The sequence below is a fragment of the Cydia pomonella genome, chromosome 7 (genome assembly GCF_033807575.1).
Source record: "Cydia pomonella isolate Wapato2018A chromosome 7, ilCydPomo1, whole genome shotgun sequence".
In the NCBI taxonomy this organism is placed as follows: Eukaryota; Metazoa; Arthropoda; class Insecta; order Lepidoptera; family Tortricidae; genus Cydia; species Cydia pomonella.
The window spans coordinates 10,446,476-10,470,657 of NC_084709.1; the positions used below are offsets into that span (position 1 = coordinate 10,446,476).

General features: G+C 34.8%; 1 protein-coding gene across 1 annotated transcript in view; it reads right to left on the reverse strand.

Moving 5' to 3' along the window:
• Positions 1–16,166, reverse strand: part of LOC133519795 (uncharacterized) — a 54,340-nt gene extending 38,174 nt beyond the window's left edge. Inside the window, exons 1-3 of the mRNA XM_061853900.1 lie at positions 16,090–16,166; positions 15,389–15,390; positions 14,130–14,257 (exon numbers count right to left, since the gene is read on the reverse strand). Coding sequence (XP_061709884.1) covers positions 14,130–14,257; positions 15,389–15,390; positions 16,090–16,166 — 207 coding nt within the window. The remainder of the gene's footprint in view (positions 1–14,129; positions 14,258–15,388; positions 15,391–16,089) is intronic.
• Positions 16,167–24,182: the final 8,016 nt, after the last annotated feature.

The window sequence follows — 24,182 nt, forward strand, 5'->3', positions numbered from 1 at the left end:
TCGTATGTAGTTAAAAGTAATTGGCTCGCAATTATAAAATTGACATAAATTATTTAAATATAAATCCGATCGCTTGTGACTCGGCCCGTGCAATACATTATTGCGATTGTGTAACGAACTTTAAAGTGTGAAAAATTGTCGCCAGTGTATTGTTGTGTCAATTAATACATACTGCTGACCCAGTTGCGACTGATTTACTAAATTGTAATCGAGTTCTGAGAAGATGTATATGACTATGGGTCAAGCAACAAATAGCAGTTAGGATGGCATTGTCGTAGATCTTTATAGTCAACATGATGGTGCAATTACTGAAATTAATAGGACTATTATAATACGACCGGGTATATAGGAACATATAGTGTAAAATGATATCTCATAGCTAATGGAAATCTAAAAATATAAAACTCTAAAAGCAATTAAAAATTCTTAGAAATCGCTACACCACGTAGTTTGGGATATTTTTGTCCCCGTTTGACTTATATACTTGTAAATACTAAATATTAGGTATTATGATTTTACTAAGGTATTAATTAAAATGAACCTGTAGAGAGATGAATGACTTTTCTCTTTGGCTACTTCTTCCAAGAAACTGGAAATACAGTAAAAAAAAAACATGTCAACTTTCATTATTTATAGCGCATACCTGTCTTGTGTTGAATTTGACAGGCATGCACTCAGCAATCAGATTGCTAACAAGTTCCCCTATTGTGCGATAATTCTAGGGATGCTGTCAACACAGACGAAGTGACTCACTGAATGTCTTTATCAATAATATTGGACGAATTACGTCCATTACATTATTTACGAAGAAAGACTTCTGCAATTAAAATGACCTTCAGAAAGGACACCAGTCGCATCGCCGACTGTCTGCCGATATAAAAGCCTTTTATATATAACGCGACAAACTTATGTTTTCCGGCGAGTTTGGGCTGTGCCATGTCCTGTTGTCTACATCCCTTATCAAGCGATGCAGTTCAAAAACCAGTATAAGTCTGGTCTTAATATTCATAACAACTATGTGTGTCTAAGACATCGCTTATACCGGTTGCAACAGATGATACGAGAAGCAAGCTTAGACATCAACATCATTGAAGATCATACGCAATGTATGCCGAGTGTCGGGATCTTCAGCAGTATCGGTGGGTTTGTAGAATTCTAGGCCATACTTGGCTTAATTGTTCCACTTGAAGAATTATAATTCAATTTGTGATTTCAGGGCCGTACATGTTTCATGAATGTACTTGCATACATGTACATTCAGTAAATGTTCTGTCAGTTGGGAGATTAGAACTTACACATACTTAGAGAAAACCATATATTATAATGGGCAAAGGAGCGCCCAATCTAGCAACGGAAGTCTATAGGTGAAGGAACCCGAATATTGAATACTTAAAGTTGATAAGACTGGACCGACGTACGCGTGTGTGTTGCGTATTTTTATTGCAAAGCTAATTGTCTCTAGAGACTAGGGTTTTAAAGTTATTTTACAGTACATATGGGGCTACTTTATAGCACTAGTGCGAGAAGTAGCATATTACGTTACTGTGTCGAACATTTAAAGGGCCATATGTACTGTAAAACGTTGTACGATACATGTGCGAATAGGTAATTCGCAACTCGTGTCGATTTAAAACACTCCCTTCGGTCGTGTTTTAATTTATCGCCACTCGTTTCGAATTTCCTATTTTTCGCACTTGTATCGTAATGTACTATTATAAAGTTTTATATAGTTAATAAAGGGACAAATACGAATAAAAAGTCCCCAATTATTATTCCATGATACCAGCCCTCACCTTAATACATGCTTTTGGAACAAGCAAAGAGGGCCTAATTTACGCACCATTTTTTGTAGAAATATGACATTATTGTTCTGAAAAATGTTATTCAGGTGACTAAATTTTTTACGATTTTCGACGTATTCCTTGTCTGAATCTGTATTCAGACAAGGAAGCGGCAGATGTAGTTAACAAAGTGCTGTAAGATTATCATCTCGTGTATTTCATGGTTTTGAGAGTAGATCCAGATAAAAGGATAATAAAAGGATCCAGAAAAAAGTGATCCATTTTAGTAAATACACTTGCCCGAGTGTAATAAAATACCGTATCAGTCGCTTAAATTTAACTGCAACTATTTGCAACACCATATTCCAGGATAAAAGATTGATCTTTTGTCAAAGCTCATACCTAGAGAACGTAACTCTTACTACCCAAACCTGGACATGAATTAATTTTCCAAAGTTATTGAGGCAACTTAAAGACTCTCGGCAAGTCAATGTTTGATCTTGTGGTTTAAAAAAAAGTTATGTATCTTAGATAACAAGGCCTGCTCTACGCGACACACAAAAATAGTTTGTTATAGAAAATTATAAAAGCTATGGGGTCAAAATTCCTGACGGAGGTGAATATGATAAAGAGGTGGAGGTAAGGTGATAAAGTCCTGCGTATTTCTGAGGCACGTCGCTGCTTCATTGAATATCACCTATTTACCCAAGAGATGACAAAATTGATTAATCATTGAGCATTTTAAAATCGTGATAAGTTTGTCTATATATGTTTCAATAATTTTTAATTTATAGTAGTTATGTATAAATAACTTTGTAACAGAAATTATGGCTAGACTAGGTAGAAGTAAGCGTGCGTAAGATATTTTTAATAAAAAAAAAAACAGGTATAAATTAGAATGTCTGTTATCATTTCGGTACTTTTATTCGTTAGACACGGGGAAAACATAACCGCTGTTTTAGTTAAGTATATAACAAACACAGAGAGAGAAAGATACGTCACGTTTTCTCTGCGTAATTAAAATGTAATCCTAATGACATGTAGACCACACGTAATGGAGTCGTCAGATCGAGAGGCGCATCTATTGTTGGCTGTGCAGACGCAAAGAAAACAAACACAGAAATGTTTAGATTCAGCGCGCTTCGTTTATTAGACCTAGTACGGATATGTTTCAATTAATTGTGTTACATGTACGAATACTAAATTTATTATGTAGATAAGCATATTGGTGCCTCTACCTAGTAACTACAATATAATATGTAGTTTTTAATCTAAGATTACTAGCACTTCCTTTTTAGACGTTTGTGTCGTTGAAATATCGCCACTATGCAAGAAAATTAATTAATTAATGGGAACAATATTGACAAGGAAATTACATCCCATCTTATTCCAAAAGTATAACAAGAGAAGGTATTCAATAAACCTAACACATATTGGCATTTGTAGGTATCAATAATGATAGTTTTTGTAAACAAAGCTTTTGTAGCTTTCTATAGTTAGTTTTTTTGCATTAGAAAGAAGGTAAGCGATAGAGCTAATTTTCGTAGCTGTTTAGCGTGCGGAAAGTTTGATTTCGAGAACTAGTGCTTTTTACTTTTCCACTTGTTCCAATTCATGACTACTTATTCATGAGTGTTAACGTTAGTTTCCTTTAAAAGTCGTAATCAACATAAAAACCTACTGTTAATGTAAAAATAATAAATATAAGCATATTTCATATTTTATTACTTACCTCTTCAACATTATAACACGTTTATTTTTTAATATTGAATATTGAATAACCGTTCTTAATAAGTTATCTGAATGGAACGGATTAGCTGCCGAAACGCCTGTCAAAGCAGAGGCGTTTTTCCTACTGCAAGAATGTTTAAAGTTTCCAAAGGCAACATTCGATACAGTTTTCATACAATTTAAATATACGATACACAAATAATTGTAAATAACGATACTTGGGTAATAATAGTATAATATTTTATATTTACACGTGCGGAAATGTCATTCTTCACTCATCCCGAGAAGTAATGACATACTTTCCGCACTAGCATCGAAATGTACTATTTTAATGAATATGAATAATATGAATATAATATTCATTTGCTTTCATAAGTAATTGTAAATGATTTTCGAAAAACTTTTTTCAATAAAAATACATGTCAAGATTGTTTTACCTTGTTTCTAATGCTAAAATAAAACCGAGTCGGACTCGCCCACTGAGGGTTCCGTATTTTTTAGTATTTGTTAACAATAATAGGTACACCATCTGTGAAAATTTCAATGGTCTAGCTATCATGGTTCATGAGATACAGCCTGGTGACAGACGGACAGTGGAGTCTTAGTAATAGGGTCCCGTTTTACCCTTTGGGTACGTAACTCTAAAAACGAACTATAGTGACGACTGACTACTACTCGTTAACCACCGAATATCAAAAATAGATACCTATTAGTTCATCGAACGATTGTTGTTATGTTAACCAATGAAGAGGCGTTTGACCTCATCAAGACGGTGGACGAAAATAATCAAGAGTTAATGCCATCGATCACGAGATGGGTGGGTCTGGACATTCCAAGGGTCAACGAGATGCCAGAAAGGGGTAAAGTGATTGAAGACAGCGGGACGTAATTTAAAGGGAATTGCTTTTCAGAGAAATGTCAACATACCTCTAAGTTGGTAAATTGACTACTACGCAGAGACTCCATTAAACCATCAAGTTAGTAAAGCAACCGTAAAATTAATATAATCATCAATCGATCAATCATAACTTAATGGCTTTTTAAGCTACTTCGTTTTTCTAACTCGCTTGATGTCTAGTAAAGCATATAATAATGTCATTGCTTATTAATAACCGTGACAAGCAGCTCAATTGGGAAACCAACGCGCCGATTAAAATCAAATCCCTTATTACATCATACATTCATAGATATGACAACATGGACGAATTATTGGAAACTATTCAACCTTTGGCCAATGTTACTAGTAATCCGTAAGGTGTGATCATTCGATATGTCCAATGTCGCGTATGTGGGACGCAGTTTGTGTCGAACACATCTGTGCAAACACGACTTGGTAATCGTTATTATAGGGTCTTCCCAAACCAGTCGACGCGGAGTCGGCTTTCGCCGAATGTTTTACACCACACTATTCGCATTTAGCCGATCGACCGTCTCCGCGGTTGGACACCTGCGTTTAGCAGTCTCATCCTCCTTGCGGCCGTAGAGACGCCCGATCGCCTGCGACTTGCTATCGCAACAGTTGTAAAGCGACGGTCGGCTCTCCCGTGCTCCGTCCTGCCGTCGAGACGTCAGACAGCACACGTACAGCCGTTGAGTCCGACGAACAGATGTAGGACAGCGGGTGATCGGCAATCGTAAATCTCATTTTTGGAGACTGGTTGTTAGTAACAACCTGAGTTTGAAATTGAACAGACCTGTAAGATTATTTTCCTTGGTAATTGTTACATATTATAAAATAAATAACCTGTGATGATGGATATTTTACGTAGACGGGCATGGAAAAAAAGGCTTACCAGCATTTTTACCGTCATCGGCTCTGTTCGGCCGTCGTCAGCTATGTTCGGCCGTCGAAGACGCTGAACGGCTTCCGCCACCTCTGACCGGTCCTTATCGTAGGTACTCGGCCGTGATCGGAGCCGTTCAACTCTTTCCGGCACCGTACGGCGGTATAAGGAGATTTATGAATGCGAACGTGTGCGGTAGGCTGCAAACAGCGTCGTACGAATGCGAACAGCTTTACGGCAAAACGCCGTTTTCCCGTCGAAAGACGTCGTTTCGCGTGGGCCGAGCCGATTTACGACTTATTCGCTCTTATTGCGTTGACATAAAGCTTTTTCCGTACGCGATTTGCCGAAACGGCGTCGACTAGTTTGGGGAGACCCATATGTGACAGAACCGTTTTTAAATGTGTATTGATAGGCTCTAGTTTCTGTTTGATTAGTAAATTGAAAGAAAATATAATTTGGCAAACTTCTTTATTTGGTTGGGGAAAATTTAGGTTAACTCCTACTGTTTACTGAAATAAATAAAAGAATTGAGAATACGTGACTAAACAAAACCGACTGACGAAAACTGCAATGTAAACGGCGAAAAAGACAATATGTCTGACAATTATCGGATAGAGGCAAAACAGTAAATCCTTTCAAGTTTTAATACTCGAACCATAAGATTTGCTCACTAATCTATAGGTACAAAGTAACGGTGCCGTTTGATACGAGTTTAACCTGTCGGGCAAATTTGCAGGCGAGACGAGCTATCTGTCAAGCGAACTTGGATGAGGTCGATAAACTTGCATGAATTGGGAATTGCGTATATGCTGTCGTTGGTTGACTATTAAAACAAATAGCTATTTCCGATGTTTCCAAAATTCAGGACCGGACAACAACAACAACTAAGCAACAAGTTAAGTAGTAAATAATTGTTTATCATAATTTGTCAGTCAGTTGAAATTCTCTTGAAAAGGGTTGCGCTCCTATATATTTTGTATGACGATCACCACGTGTAAATCTGATATTACTATTAATAGATAATTCTAGTAATAGTAGTATGACACGAAATTCCCTAGTAGTTATGACTCGTAAAATTCCCGATTCAAACCCATCTTGAAAGAGGTGGCGATAAGTGCGGTACGTAGTTTAGCACACAGCCAATAAGCGGATTTGCATCTGACTCAAATGTGCAAAGAACCGGTAGGCAATTTAAATTATTTTTCAACACACTTGCTCAAAACGACGTTTTTATTCCACCGATTTTTGCTCATAACCCTAGATATTAAACACGCGTGCTTTTTCGGTAGGTCTATTATAACACTCGTGCTTTTTCATTATATTTTCCGACTGAGTTAAGAAGATTGCTAATAATATGCATGGAAACGGAGCCTTCTTAATTTGGTCGAGCAATACATTTTTTTAAACTAACTATTAGGTTTCAAATGTTAGTTCAAAGAGGTTTTATCACACCAAACAAAATTTATAGATTAAATTATCTCGTAAATTACATTAATGAATTAACATAACATTTTATCGATTTGATCTCCATCCCTCGAATAGAAATTCGAAAATATTACCTTTTTTTTTTAATTGGCTGTCTGTCGATTTCGTTCTCGCCTTTGCCCTGCGCGCGCATTGGAATCGTGCATAAAAAATAACGCGCCAGCCATTTTCTGTATTTGTCATAAAATTGGAATAGTTTTGCAGGTTTTTAGTTTATATATTAACGAAAATGTAATTTTCAACCATTGAAAATGAGGAACACATAAAATTGACGCTGCCAGTAATCTATAAGAGAGGCAAGAGCCGAGGACGATAGCCTTTTACCATCAAAATCGGGTGAAAAATAATTAGCGGCACATGAAACTTTTATTCAATGGAAAATCAGCAAAAACGCCCAGTCTTTCTTGGAAAACATATTGGTAGCTTACTTCAATGAACTAGCGAATAAGCGCATACAAGCCCAGCACGCTTTGGTACAATTATTCGATGTTAAAACTGTAAGCCACCATATTGAATATTATACTTTTACTGTTTTAATAAAAAATCTAATTTATAAGTTTTGTTTTTCCTCGTAAGTACCTACTTACTTAAGACAATACAAATGGGTTATAAAGATTTCACTGGTGGGGTAATAAATTTTGGTAACGTAAGTCTGAGCTCAGCGTTCAAACAGTTATTCCAGTAGTAATTGAAGTATGTAATGTATGCTACATTATACTGTTTACAAGAGTTTATTGGTATGGCAAGGAATGTGGTGATGATGTAACATTTGATAAGCCGTAACTCGATTACAACGTTATCTCCAAGGTCGTAAAGCCCGAAATATGCATGAAAAGCAGATTTGCGTCACGACGGCGGCACCTATTTCATCTGATACATATATTATCCTTTCTCAAGAACCACTCAAATCTCTCCAAGTATTCAATATGTAGATTGGTCTCCAAAGATATCCACATACAATACACAGGAAATGGATATGTGTGCTAAATCCAATAAACCCACAAAAGTACCTATATCTTTTACAAAAAGCTTATTATACTGTTAGTGAATTCATAGAGGATCAACGTGCATTTAATTAAATTAACTTTAATTGTTTACTTATGTGAGTAATGATAGGTTACTATGTAATGTAATCAATATGTATAGGTCTATTTAACGTACTATACCGTGCCAAAGACGAGAATTCTGAAATAACGAATCCACCGACGTGTAAGTAGGTAAGTCCATTTACATACTGGAAGTAGATGTGACGAAAACGTTAAAAGAAGAAATATATTAGTGTCTTGATTTATTTTTATTCCCATCAATTTGTCTCCATTATCTTCATTCTTCTCCGACACATCATCCTGCAATAGATGTAGTAGTGATCTTCTTATTAATGTAAATTAAATAGTATCAATTACTAAGGTTATGCAAAATAGACATGACTTCATCCAAGCTTGTAAGGCAATTGTAAGTCTAATAGGTGTTGCGTAAACATTAAGGCTTGACGATGATGTCAATGGTCAACTACTCATTGATTCGGTGTCACAGCTTTGGAACGCTACTACTGCTACTGAACGAACGTGGTGAGTCAAGTTGATTTTGGTGTATCTATCCGTGGCTAATGGTTCTCTGCCTTTTCGCCGAAAATTGAATTGCCGAATTCCACTTGCCAACCAACTTTTCGCAGAAGTTTCATTGAGAGATTCGGCAATACAATTTTCGGCGAAAAGGCAGGATACCGTGGCTAATAATACCATTTTCACTAACTGGATATTGGGTTTAGTATGTTTTTCATGAAAGCAAGTGGTACAAGTGTTTAAATATATGGTATATGTATATTTTTAAAGTTTAAACGATATAAAATACTAAAATGCCAGTTAGACATATCTATTCAACTGTTTCAGTTACTTATACAGCATAAGTATTATCGATTTATTTCGTCATTTATTGAAATAAGAACCTACGCTACGAGAATATTCATTATATAGATAGATAAATAATAGTTTATTCATTACACATGGTAATAGGTACATTTAAAATATACATCATGTACATGATATCTATACTACTAACAAGTGCGACTAGTCAGGCATTTTTAAACTAAAGTGCATGCATGTTATAGCTATATAGATATTTATATACTCGATATTTATAGATTTATAGCTTATTTAAGTATATTTTATTTATAGCTTCAGACAATGTGAATACAATGTGTTAGTTTTATTATGTATGTCATTGGTAGTTGATTAAGTCAATTAGTAGCAAAATCTTCATAAACATTATATAATGGTGTGATCCGTTATTGGCTACAGATAAATAAAAATGTTTATTCTGTAAATCGGCTTATGCTAGCTCTATTACATATCAACTTCCACATCCATTATTACTTATTATTTGCCCAATAATTATTAGGAATATAATTCAAGATTTTATTAACTAGATTTTTACTCAAACTTTAAACACTTCACACATTTTAATTTAGTTTCTAGGATTAAAATCGCTTGGTTTATGGTCATGTGAGGCGACCATAGCGTAGGTACCAAAGTATTTGATCAGACTCGTACGTATTTGAATTATTTCGCGTTAGATAATATGTAGGATACACTTTAAGGTTAATGCACACACACGGCGGGAGCGGGCGTGAGCGGGCGTGCGCGGTCCTGCGCTGGCGTGCGCACTCCCGCCGTGTGTGTGCATTAAGCTTTATACCTGGCTGTCGATTACGAATCAAATCATGGAACTATTACAGTTTTTTGGTTTGATGAGTAATGTTTTACATAGCGCACCTTTACGGAACCTATTTGCAAGTATAACGGGGAAGTAATGCCATTGTATTTCAAGCAGGACAATTGGCCGTAACCTTATAGTTTAATTGGCATAGGTATACATATTACTAGCAAAATAATGTAAAAATATTTACAGAAAGTGAACTCGTAGTTTTTACTTTCAGTTTTAGCTAATTCTTCATCCTTAAGCTATGACGTTTGAAAGCACTTTAATGTAGTTGGTATAGTGGACGTCAATAGAACTTGCAAATAATGTTAACAAACTAATTTACTTTCATTTCTTCGTAATCTCGCACTTTTTGTGGACTGGACTATATATGATTTTATCAACAGTCTATACACTTAAATCTTTTATTTATATCAATTACTACTTAAAATATACGTTAATTATTAATATTTCAATGAATACAACTATCATAAAACTTTTATACGTCAAATGCTAACAAATTCTGTCATATTTATTTACATAATTTGCAAGTTCTATTGACGTCCACTTTACCTATTTAATTTTAATAATACAATTTACCTGTTGTATTATTAAATTTATTAAATAGGTAAATTGGACGTCAATAGAACTTGCAAATTATACACCGTTGCTGAATTTGTTTACAAAGATAAATGCAAGGCTCCTCAGCTGTGGCGTGGCCCTATTGTTTTCCATGACAAAATATAAAATAAAGTACCTACATGTTACTGAATCAGGCCTACCTGTTCCCTAATCCCTTTGATTGTAGCCAAGAAATTTGATTTCTGTGACATATCGTATCTTTTCACAGCTATTGACACTAGGGCATATTTTAGCCAAAACACACGAATAAATACATATAATAATTATGGTTATAAGTACTGTAGGTACTTAGTGTGCTAAATTACTTTATTCTTTATTTATATCAGTTAGTTACAATTGTTGTATTGTTGCTGTCAAATTGAATATAGAACACGTGTATCATAGCAGTGAGTAAACACTAGGTGCCCACGCGCGCTGTCGGTGGTCCCGTATTTATTTGATTCTATTTTTGACAAAAAGAGAGCGAGTAAGTATTATTATGGTGTAACGAGATATTGTTATTTTAACATAAATGTTTCTACTAAGTTGAAGATATAAATAAAGCAAGGAAGCTCTTCAGAATTTCACAAAAAATAGACTAACATGTTCATTAAAAAAAAACCTGAAATAAACTTTTTCTATTATTGAAAATCCATTTGTATTTAGCTTATGACGTTGTCCTAAACCCTTTTTCTATTTAATTTAGAATACAACTGTTTAATTGTCCCCTTCTAGGACAAACTGGTTGAAAAAGGCCTTATAACATACGTATAGCTCCAAAAAGTCACGGCAGTCATACAAATAGGTACGTATTATTCGTCACACTCATTTCAAGATACACAATCCAAATATCCGCACAGGAACAGAAATGAAACCGACGTAACTGACAGGCGCTATAACTGGATCGGGAAATAGAGTGAAATCCCATTGCAGAATATTTGTCTCAAACGGGAGAAATGCTTCGACGAAAACGGGATTTAGGTCGGACTTTCCTTTGAAATCTGAACTTGACGGTTTAGATTAAAGAAAATTCCGTTGTTTTATGATCAAAGAATTTGCGTTGGCCGTAAGCGTTTATTAAGATGCCGAACTAATATTGCACGCTTACTTGCAATGAAACATAATTCAAGAATAGGTGTGAATGATAAAACCTTGTTGTTAGGCTGAAAACTAAACGCCTGTTAGACATAAAGGGAGGGCAGTAGGTCAGTCGGTATAAAAATAATAACTACCCGGAATATGAATATATATCGAGTCACCGTGAGATACGAATATAGATTCAGTAAAGACTACGAATCTGTTATTTATACTGTATATGTATGTATATAGATAAACAATGTGGCAGTAAAAATTGAAAATTGAAATTTTCTTTTTATTGAGGGTCTAGAGTTACCAGGAATTGTGACAGTAATTGATATTGTAGTCGTTTGGCGCAATGATGATCTAATCAGATCACAAATACTGGGAAACTGACAATTGATACCAACACTAACTATACTACCAACCGTTTCTTACCTATTTTATATGCAGTAACTCGGTTAACCTTGATTTGATGGCTATTAATAATTTATTTATTAGTGCAATTTATGCGGTTATGGAGGTACTTAAAGAACACGATTAGATATTTATGCCGCGTATTATCTTTAGTTAACTTACTTATCCTATAAATAAGCTATATTTTTATGCTATTGATCATTACTTGTTTGTAGAAATCTATTAGTGGCGGAGCGACCATAGAGCCATTGCCAAAGTTAAGCCACTCGAGCTCATGAAGAAAAGGAAAGCCAAATCAATCCTGAAGGTGCATTTGTGAGCAGGTACTAGAAAATTTCACGAGAACCGAAGAAAATATAGGTGAAAAGTTCAATACATAAATGCTCCTGATTCAGAACTAACACCTGATCCCTAGTCAACCGAATTGTGTATACGTCTGCGTCTCATACCAGTGGTTCCGAGAAGCGTAAAATGAGATATTAGCATCATGTTGCCATTGCGATCGCGTCGCAGTCTCAGCGTGTAGTCGAGATCTATTTCCGAGACGTTTGTATGGTAATTTATTGCTACACTACGAAGGAACCGTTCCAATGCTGAATTGATTGTCGTTTGCGAGAAATCAGCATGTCTCGAATTTTCCGGGATTTTATTAATTAGATTTTGTAAAATTTTAAATTAGGCTAACAAGAAAGTTAACTCTTTTTATTTTAATACTAAGACCTCAGGGGCCGTAGCCAAAATAATCTTACGACCATATAATTTATGAAATGCATGTCACGACTGTTCTTTACGAGAACGACCGAAAAAGAGTTATCAGTAACGAATAAACAGAATTATTAATTAATTGATTACAGGCAGTTCCATATTCGATTTTAGATAGTCACGAGAGAATGTCTGAAATAAGTTCTATTAAATTTAACAGAAAATTATTTTGGGGAGAGAGATATATAAATAAATTCACAAATATGTAAGTGGCCATATTTTAGTTTATAAACTAAAAAAAATAGAACAAAATGTAGATGTACTACAACAACATTATGTTTCATTAGATTCATTTCATAGAAACAAACAGTGCCTAATAATTGTGTCCATGACCTATGCCTCTGCCTCCCTTCAGTTTCGTAACTGCCATAAAACTTCAAGTACTGATGATTTGTGCAAGTGATAAATATTATGATGTGATGAGATATGACAAGTCAATTCAGGATCGCGAGGCCGTACTACTTTAGTTTTATGGCTCGCCATAAATTCGAATGAAGTTTTAATAGCCTCGTGTAAGTGAATTAGTATTGTCACGGGTAATTAGACGAAGAATTTTTTTATTGAACGCCGAAAAAATATTTTAAAGAAGAAGCAGAAAAAATGCTCCTAGATTCGCTTTGATCTTTGTCGATCTGTCATTTAATCAGCGCGCGGTGCTTGTGATTTTAAATAGTTATCAATATCATCTATTTTAAAGTCGAGAATAATTTCTTCTTTTAAAATTTTCCATCGATTTGGTCGCTAGTGTGGAATACCTGAAGACGTACAACAGAACTGATAGGGTCTTAGTAAGTAGACGTGTTCTGAATTGAGATCGCAATCGAAACGCCATGTAGCTGACCACCCGCGGATATACCTTTCATCAAGGTAGAATATATGAAGCTAGGTAATTCAAAAAGTGTTTGACCAATACTCAATTAAATGTGAATAGTAGAAACTTTACATTAAGTAATTGGAGCCTTCCAAGGCGCAGCAGAATATTCGCAGCAATAATAATAATATATTAATTATTAATATATTAATATATTATTATTATTTTAAGGACAACCATATATTAACAGTCATTACAAAAAATATCGTAAATGAAACATTGACATTCAAAATTAGGAAAAACCGACTTATCCATGTCAAGTCGGCTTATTGTATAAAGTCGCTGCCAGAAGTGCAGGATTATAGGCAAAAGGTACAGATCTGCCGATGTTACTTATTGCATGTCATTTGGTAAAAAATGAACAAATTCCTACAATAAGTCCTCGCATGTTCCTACCTAATTGTTTGAGCAGTACTTGACCCATGTAAGGCCCAGTGCCTAATTAAGCCCACTTTTTAAATAATAGATGATCTATATTTTACAAAAAAGGGTTAACTAAAACGATAATCAATGTTTTCTAACGGCCCGATTCGAACTTTAAGATACCTAAGTCAAAAAATTCCTAAAGATACGATATGGATTGGAAATGACAGTGTCAAAAGTGACGTTTATGTTTCAAGAAACGTCACTTTTGCCATTGACATGTCTAATCCATATCGTATCTTTAGCAAATGCTTGACATATCTTAACATTCGAATCGGGCCGTATGCCAAATGTACTATAAGTCCCTCGATGATTCAATAAATTAATTAATAAATTTTGTTATTTTGTTCTTCATATTCATCGTTTTATTTTTGGTTTTAAAATAAATAAGGTTGGCGTTACATGGGTCAGTTACTTTACTGTATCTACATATAAATATAAATCTTGACACAGTCAGTAACTAAACTATTTATTTACCTTGCAGGCAAAGAGCGCGTTCTGCCACGTTGCCTTGGTCTCGCTGAAGTAGTAGCAGCTGTGCCCGAGCCGGATGAACTGCGCCGGGCACGTGTACACTTTCTTCGTTGTGTTGTACCCTTCCACGCCTGGTTAAATACACATTTTAAAGAATTGAAAAATGGTCGTAAAGGATCTGATCTTTTCGCATTTAGGATGGTAAAAAATCCTAAATAGGCTTTCATTGCCGACCGTATACATATTTACAACGTTATCAACTACGGTGCTTCAACCGAGTTCAAACTCGGCAGGGATGAAATGCAAAAGGACTTCGTACAATTTTGCAAAGTTGATGATAATTTGTATAAGATTAAGAAGTGCAAATTCATTTTGGTCGATTGTTGTATATTAGAATTTGTTAGCAGACTTTCAGAATAATATTAATTAATACGGTATGTTGGTGCCTATCATAAAGGACACGAAAGACCACTTTAATAGTAATTCGCTTTAATTGAATCGATTAAATGATTTAATAAAAAAAGTAATTCGCTGTAAATTTATGATTCATCGATAAATATCATTGTACCAACTTGTCTCGCATTTGGCACGCCATCAACTGGTATTAGGTTTCAATCGGCGATTCGAGCAAAATATAATCATTAAGACGAAAGTGAAGGACCAGGGGGGCGATTTTTGAATTTCGAGTGCTCGATTTCGTTTAATTCCCTTCAATTTATCTTCACTACTAGGCATTTAAATTCTACTAATATAATTAAAAACGAGTGGTCAATACCACTAGATTTTCAATTTCTATTGCTCGTATTTCAAAAATATCAATTCGCCGTTATCCACAGATTTTCGAGTGATGAATTCGAGCGCTCGAAATTCAAAAATCAGCCCCCAGTGCGAAATTGCTTTTATATAAACGTAACCCTCATTTTCCTCTCCGGATATTAACATTATTGAAAATATGTTGACACAATTTGTTGTATATCAACCACAGCTATGCCCCTGCGTTTAATTTGTAATTATTATAAGAATTAGGAGCATTAATAAATTAGGAACGAAAATCTGCTTTTCGTTCCTAATTTTTTCAATAATCAAAAAATCTCAAACGTAGGGGCATAGCTGTGGTTAATATACATCAAATTATATAAAAATATTTTCTATAACATCAATATCCAGAGAGGAAAATAGGGACTACGTTTGTATGGAGAAGCGGCATGAAAAAAATGAGATAAAACTGATTTGCGGCACCCATGCCTGCCTATCCTATAAACTTCTACGTCCCTAGTACTACGTACTCATACGATGGAGAGAAATACATAGTTGAAATATCAAATCGACACAATGTGTGATAATATATATACTTAAACACCCGTATAAGCTAACCGGAATGGTATAGCTCTCATAATAAGTAGATACCGGTACAGTGGTTGTAAAACAATATTAAGTTTACATTTTTGCATCGTGTTCCATTGTAATAAGGCAGAAAATGTGTTTTTTGATATCGAATACCTACATTATACTACGTTGACATTTATCTCAATCGACCGGTGACATTTAAAACGCTTTAAATTCACACAAGTCGTTAAATTGCAATTTTATTGGAAATCGCACATTAAATAGAAAAGTAAATTAAAGTTTACCGATGGACCAGAAGATAAATGCCAACTTTAAAAATCTCATAATATTATATTGGTTTGAAATTATTCGCAGTGTATCTCGTTCGTTCTTGTATTGGTGCGCGCGAGATGCATTGCAAGTAATGTCAAATCCTATCAAGTTGTATATTTGCAGTTTGAATGCAACTCAACTTTACGTATATTTAATTTTAAGTGAAGAAATGAACGAAGAAGCAACTATTGCGAAAATATAATTATCTCTTTATCTGTACGACTGTATTAAAGCGTCATTTATCTATAAATGTTATTATGTATATCGTATGTGTTATAAAAGTAAATGTATTTACAAATAATACTTACACTGTGACCAAAACACGATGAATAATATGGCAGCGATCGCCAACACTTTCCCTCTCCTTTCCAACGCTTCCATTTTCAAAGTTTCACTAACAATGGTTCGGTACTAATTGACACTAAACTCACTGACACTGGGATGTACACATGTTTAGATTTTAGTATTTAAGTCATTTCGTGTAGAATTTGACACCTGAAACAAAGAAAAAAATATTGTCATAATTAGTGGATACCTATAATTTTGAGTTGAAATAGGTACTATATAAGTACATAAAGTAACCCCTGCTTATGTTAAATTGCACCAATAATAACTATTTTTATTTAGTTCAGTGATTATTTATAGCTGTGCGTTTTTTAGTATAACTTTTACGATAAACGTTTTATTGGAAATACATGTATTTTTTTTAAACGTACGTAAGCACATCTCAGTAATATGATAGTTTTAAATTAATTTATATAAACATAACAAATGACATAACTACCTTAAAATACTTATCCATTAATATTCAATTAAGTTACATCAAGCTTGTATGGTAAATAGCAGCGCACAAAGTTTTGACATAAACATGCTAAAATGACCAAGGTTGCCTGCTTATAATTTCCATTATCTATTTAGACAATGCTCCATAAATCCACATTTAAGTTCAAACTATGTCGGTGTTTACGACGCCATTAAACCGTTGTGAATCTAGATTTCTCCTGGGTAGACTTTCTACGGTGACCTAAATGGGTATGAGTTATCGTAATTGTAAAGTACGATTATAAGGCTTCGATGTAGCTAATTACTTATACTTATTCAGTAAAAATGAGGTATGCAAATTTGCAGCCAGGATAATTTTACACACAATACGTACCTACTTAATTCTAAGAAGCGCTGGTGGCCTAGCGGTAAGAGCGTGCGACTTGCAATCCGGAGGTCGCGGGTTCAAACCCCGGCTCGTACCAATCAGTTTTTCGGAACTTATGTACGAAATATCATTTGATATTTACCAGTCGCTTTTCGGTGAATGAAAACATCGTGAGGAAACCGGATCAATCCCCACAAGGCCTAGTTTTACCCTCTGGGTTGGAAGGTCAGATGGCAGTCGCTTTCGTAAAAACTAGTGATGACTCGGATTAGTTGTCAAGCGGACCCCAGGCTCTCATGAGCCGTGGCAAAATGCCGAGACAACGCGAGGAAGAGGAAGAAGACGTACCTACTTAATTCTTACTAAATATATTTTTAAATTTTTTTTGTTGATTAATAGGTAATTTACTTAGAAAACCGTCCAGTTCTATCCTCTATATTCTATAACCTATTTAATAATATTAACCAGCATTCGTTTATTTTTGAGATAACTAATTTCTATAGATAGCCTCAACTATATAAATTGCAGGATAATACAACAACACTAAATTGATTTGATTATTACCATTTACATGCAAATGAATGCGTATTAACAGACCTTACACAAGGATGTTCATCATGTTCACGCGTAAAGTTTAGGTTTTAGATTACATACAATTAGGCCCTAGAGGATTGTTCTATGCATTGCAATTACTGAACGTTTGAAGTTGCCGACCATCAGTATAATAACAAGCTCCATTTGATTTCAATTTCACGGGTAAATTACCCTAAGCTTTAAGTATTCTACACTAAGATTTGCTGCCTTATACTTTCATATTTTTGGTGTAATCGTAATACAGTTAGTAGTTTAAAGATAACCTTATAATATTGTAGTACAAAAACTACAAGTTGCTATCGTATTGTTTTTCCGATAGGTACTAATTAAATAAAGGCCATCATAGGCTCCTATATAATATGTTTACAAAATGCACGTCACACAGTCACCTTGTTTAATAACCATCTGGTTATACACCGTGTTTTTATTGAATTCCGTTAACTTCGGTGTATCGGTAAGTACGTTTAAGGAAACTAAATGGCATACTTAATTCCCAAAAAAAAAATTTTTTGTTTTTATTTACTATTTTTATTTTTATAAAAAGTTACTAAATGTTGCATATAGCGTTGTTGTAACGCGGGCATTACATTTAACTCAACCAAACAATTGAAAACTGTGACATATCAATGTCATTTCGAATATCGATCGTCCGAGATAGTACTTACGTTTAGTAGCAAATGTATGAACTCGCATTAAACACTAATCAATAAGTAAACAGGCCCTAAGGCAAGTGTACACGCTCGTAAGGGCCTTATAAGATAAAAAAATAATGATTGATTATCTCCGAAATGGAGTTAATTAGAATATCGGTGTATTTGAGAAAGTTACTTAATTTAAGCTCAGGAATGCACCCTCGAAATTAAAGCAAATAAAAAAAACACGGTGTATAGGTAGTTAACTTGATAGAAAATTTACAAGTACTCGTACTGTACATTATTTATCTTAATAAGTAGGTATAATAGATCGTGTCATTCATGAAGACGCGTGCCTTGACTCGTATTGTCATTTTATTAAGAGGCCTTTATCGATTTTAGTCGCAAAAATTTCAAATTGATAGATTTAGTCGATGAAATTGTACACCTTTTGTTGACTATTAGAAATAACATTGTATATTTAAATACAGACTCACTTAATTAGTAATGATTTATTTTTCTGACGAACGTTTAGGTAAACGCGCGTAAAGCACTGATTTTAAAGTTCTTATTTGTACATTTCGTAAAGTTTGGACTGCTCAAAATAGTATTTTGTATTACACATGTCCTGTACTTCAACTTTAATAAACTACATTTTTGTTATTATTGTAGTAGTGTAAATGAAAGACGAAATCAATTTTCTCCAGAAATTACTTCAAAACAAGTGACAATTTCTCTGAAAATCGACTAAATCTCGACGTTATTTTGATACTTAAACAATCTACAACATTTGCTAAAACTGTTCGTATACATAATTTTGTATTATTTACCACTATAATATTTTGATGAGTTTTTAATAACTTCCCTTCTCATCATATTACCGGGGACGCACGCTTGCGACCTCATTATAAAAAGGCAAAATAAGAAGACGTGCGAATAGAAACCAATACTTGTTATGTAGATATTACGTAACAAAAGGTATACAATTTCAACAACTAAATCTATTAGTTTTACATTTTTGTTCTAAAATTGCTACCGGGCTCTTAGATTTGATAAATCTGCGCATCATCGTGGATGACACGAACTAGGTGTAGGTACTTACTTGCAATTTTTCTATCAAGTTAACTACCTACGTACTTTACAAAGTAACTTTATGTGACAAGCAAGGTTGTTAAGCTTACAGATAAGATAATTAAACGTATTACGTATTAAACGTATTCATTTTAGTTGAAGTTTATAGTTTTTAGTCTTGGTAAATAACTTTGTTTCATAACCAGTCGGGCGAGTGACTAAAAACAAATGAGTTTAAATCGTAAAATTAGTGGGTTACATTTTATGCAATTTCGGCTTAAAATATTAAAGGGATAAGGATGCAATCATATTGGTGTCTTTAGACACCCAGCACCAAAAGGGCACAACAGTATCTCACCCGCGAGATAGACTACCCGTCCCTCTCTAATTAATACAGTTAGAAAAAGACGGGTCTACATCAGGAGCCTACAGGAGCTGATAAATACGACAGCGACCAATCAGACGAATGTTGGATGAAGTGAAATGCAAACAGCAGGCGCCGGTAGGCATTACCCACGCCACGCGAGTGAAAGAGACATCCACTGTCATTATCACGCTGTCCTTTAGAAAAATACGACCACCATGCAGCACAAGTACACCGAAAAGGAATTTATCAATAACTGAAATCGCCTGTTGAGCCGCTTTATGGAGAGAGCCTACTGAATCCATTTATGCGTGTTTTAGCAGTAAACTTGGTCTAAAACTGTGCGTCGTCGTAAACGGCGACTCGTAACCGGGACAACCGTATTTATTATGCCTGTGGTGCGGATAATTCTAAATCAGTCAACCACCATTAGAACAGAAATAAAGATGACGAATTACTTCCAGATTATTAAAGGTGCATTAATTATAACGGAAGACTACATATGTGTATAGATTTATTATCCTATAGACGGAACAATGCTGGGTCTAATTTTAAATGATAGAATAGACGAAGGGTAAGCCCAGAAAATGGTAGGTACATGATAATGAGAGCTAGGAAACTTAAGGGCCACTCCACACTAGTGTCTTTTGAGCGTCGGCGTCTGGCCAGCGCTATGGAAAATGGCGTCAGCCGAATTGGTGATTTAGTGAAAAAGATTTGTTACGGTTAAGCAGAAAGGATACAGGATCAAACCTTGGTGTATACAGTTAAGTTTTTACTTCTGGTACGCGACAGAAACATAATAACATGCCTCAATATACAGAAAAAAGATTAAACAAGAAATAAAATATGATTAGCTATGGCAAGTATTGTTCCAATGCATCTCAAGTTCACTCATGTTGTCTAGTCTAGCATCAAGCCGCTGCCAACACTCGGTTCATCGTTACATGATATAGAATGCACACCGCAGCGCACTCTCGGTGCAGCATGCGTGAAGGGACAGGGCCAAGTTCAATAAGATGCTGTCCGAGTAGAGAAGGCAAGGTTCGTTGCAAAGACTTGCCCGTGCCCGTTATAAATATTTTTATTTAGCATTATCTTATAAAAAAAGTATCAATAAACTCTTCCCCGTCAGTAGTTCCCGCCCCTACAATCCAAATATTCCGACATTATTAATATATTGCCTTTTCCCTAAACCTAGGTATAGAATGTCTAAGTTATTATCGAAAACTGCTTAATACTACTAATATTACTAGTATTCTACAACACTTAGACTCTAAGAGTGTTGTAGAATACTAGTAATATTACTATAGTATATAAGCAGTTTTCGATATATTCAAGGTAGGCGCACTTAGACGGCACGGCGCACTTCCCCTACCTACCTCACCTTATTGTCAATTAAAACGCTACTTGGCGATTTTTCAGAAATGCATTTTAAATAGATATGTATTATCAATATCAAAAGATGGGTATCGTTGTTCGTGTCTACTGAACTGATTACAAAAAAGATTAAAACAAACTAGGGTCTAGTACAGTCAGCATCAAAAGTAACGGATCAAATAACGCTTCATAAGTATCTACCATTCTGTAACAGCTTAACAAAAAGGGATGTATTTAATATAGAACAACTAAGACTGTAAAATATATACTTTTGAATGTGAATTTTAGAAATTTATCTACGTTTGGAGAAGTTATCCGGAATATCAGATACTTTTGGCGCATTGTTTCATCCGCTACTTTTGATGCTGACTGTACCTAGTTTCCACATGTGACCACACACACACAGTAATATTAAAAGTTTGTTTATTTTTTTGCTGTTTGTTTATTATTAAACATTATGATTTCGGTATTGAAAATATGTTATAAGTAGTAAAATAACGGTAGGCAGCTCGCAGATGGCGTGTCTTTAAAAAACACGTACAAGATATTTAATTAATTTTCAATACTAGTGTATTTGAAGAATAAAATGTCGAAGAATTACCAATCCCTGCTTCTACTTTACGATAAGATTATTTAATTTAAGTATTGTATGTCATTTATTTAAACATTGTCAGGAATGTTTTTTTTATTATTTTTTTTCTTTAGGTATTTCAAACCATAAGCTGTTATGCATGTAAACAACATTCACTGTTATCGCTAAATACACCTTGTAGGTCTTTTCGGTCTAGCTGAGACGAATGAGAAACAGGCATATATCTTCAACTTAAAAAAAAATGTAAACAAAAACAACGCAATCAGCATCAATCTATTCTCAGTTTAACCACCCACGATATAGTGGTTATTGTCCCATTGTCTGGCGGTTTACCAGCGGCTCTCGACTGCAACTCACTCGAGTGTAAGTACTCGAGTGCACTTGTGGCCTCAACTCAAACGGCTCCGACCGACGAAATATTAATGCATGACTGTTTTGGAATTCATGCGTATGTATATATGTAGTTATGCCAGTTATGTATAACGTTACTGTGGAACTGGGTTTGAGATTTAGTGTCGATTTATGAGAATTATGAGTCAGACAAACGAAGTATTAAGTAGACTGCGTGGAACCCACGCTTTTTATAATACTTAGACAAATTTCAATAACAAGAAATTATTTTTAACTGAATCGGTAACTCTCAAGATGCTAGGAGACTCTAATTTAATGTAAAAGCTGGTGTATTTTTTTTTTCTATAAGAATCTACAACGTTTAAAAATTAACATTTCAAGGCTAAAACTGAACATAGTCAAAATGAGATTCCTGGATATATTAATTAAAGTATACATTTTATGGTCTTACGTAAGCTCGTCACTGAAACTTTATCCACAAAGTTATCGTTAATCGCTATTTCAGTTCATCTATTCCCAGCACCACGTTCGCACACATCAAACCTTGTAATTACCCAATGACCTTAGGGCAGTGAAGGAATCACGTAACTAGTTTAGCGACATCGTAAAAAAGTACATTACGTCAGTAACTGACTTGTCGATTACTGAAAATTCTATTAATGAAACACGTAGGATGTTCTCGTAGGTTTTTTATTTGTAATGCCTCGCCAGTTGGATTTTTTTTAGTAAGTATTAGAATATCATAAGTTTTTGGCGAACCGTTCTCAAGAACTGAAGAAAACATTAGTATACAAAGTGATTTTGTTAGATTCAGACCAAGATAACTATTAACTAACAAGATAAGTAGCCCATACGTTGCAAGTGTTAAGCAAACGTCATAATTTCATAGAAGTTTGACGTTTAAAATACTATAGCAGGTGCAACTGCCAACTTATCTTGGTCTGACTATACGTCTGACCATACTCTGACGGGCGAATCATATGTCAATGTTTTCTATTTTTGGGGTTGGCTTCATAGTAAAAGTCGTTCAGTGTGTCGGTGTGAACTACATATTCAGCCCACAGAGTATGGTCAGACGTAACTGAATATCAATGTAGGTAGGAAGTAAATTTGATTTAAATTTTCGGTGTCCTAATCTGGGGGCACCCGTGCCCCCACCAAGACAAACAAAGCGAAGCGAAAGGGCACTAGAATTGCCTACCTTTTCTCCACGCGCTTAGTCGTTTTTTTTAATCCTCATAACTTGGGTTTGGATAATACCAGATATCCAGAGCTCAACGAGGTCCCGCCCCTTAGCCCGCGCCCGGGGTTTAGGGTCGGCACCGCGCATGTAACTCCTCTGGAGTTGCAGGCGTACATAGGCTACGGATACTGCTTACCACCAGGCGGGCCGTATGCTTGCCACCGACGTAGTATTAAAAAAATATATAACTCTCGGGATATAATGTCAAAAGTGAACTTATTAAACAAATAAAGTATCAATTACATAGCATGCATATACTTTAGATTTTATTGATATCTAAAAAAAAAAGATTTAGTCACTGACTCTCTCACTAATGATCATCAAAATTCTAAGGATTCTCTCTAAAGTCCTAAAAAGCTGAAATTTGATATGTAAGCTAGTATTACACAAACAACAAAAAAAATCTAAAACTTGGATTTTTTACCCCCTAACCCCTTTAACTAGGATCAGATCTCATGTAGAGCCAAGCTTCTAATTCTACACCCGAACTCTACAAGCCCTAACTTCACAAATACCTTCGTCAAAATATGTGGCTTGGTTATCCAATGTCAATTTAGGTTATTTACTGCCCCTGAATAAAGTATAATTTTATACACATGACTTTCGCATAATTATAAATCTATAATCCTAATGCTAAAAACTGCACATTAATGCACCTGTTTCCTCAGTTCTGTGGCTTAAATAATATGACCATATTTCAAGCGGTCATAGTTTTATTTTAAAAAGTGACTAAGTATAATAAACAATTTCCATCCAGTGCCATCGGATGTTTGGGTTACAGCTTATTTAGAACACTGGGTCATTATTACTGTACACCAATCAACAATCTGCGTTAAAATAAAACCTTTAACACAAAAGGCATAAGGTTGAAAATCCATAATATTTTTATTATTATTGCCTTCAAAACGAATTATTATTATGCTTTCGTGTGGTATGTTAAGGTAAACATAAAGGGCTTATGGTATATAAAAGGTTGGTCAATTGGCGCAACTTTATTTGATTGAACCGCCGAACTAGATG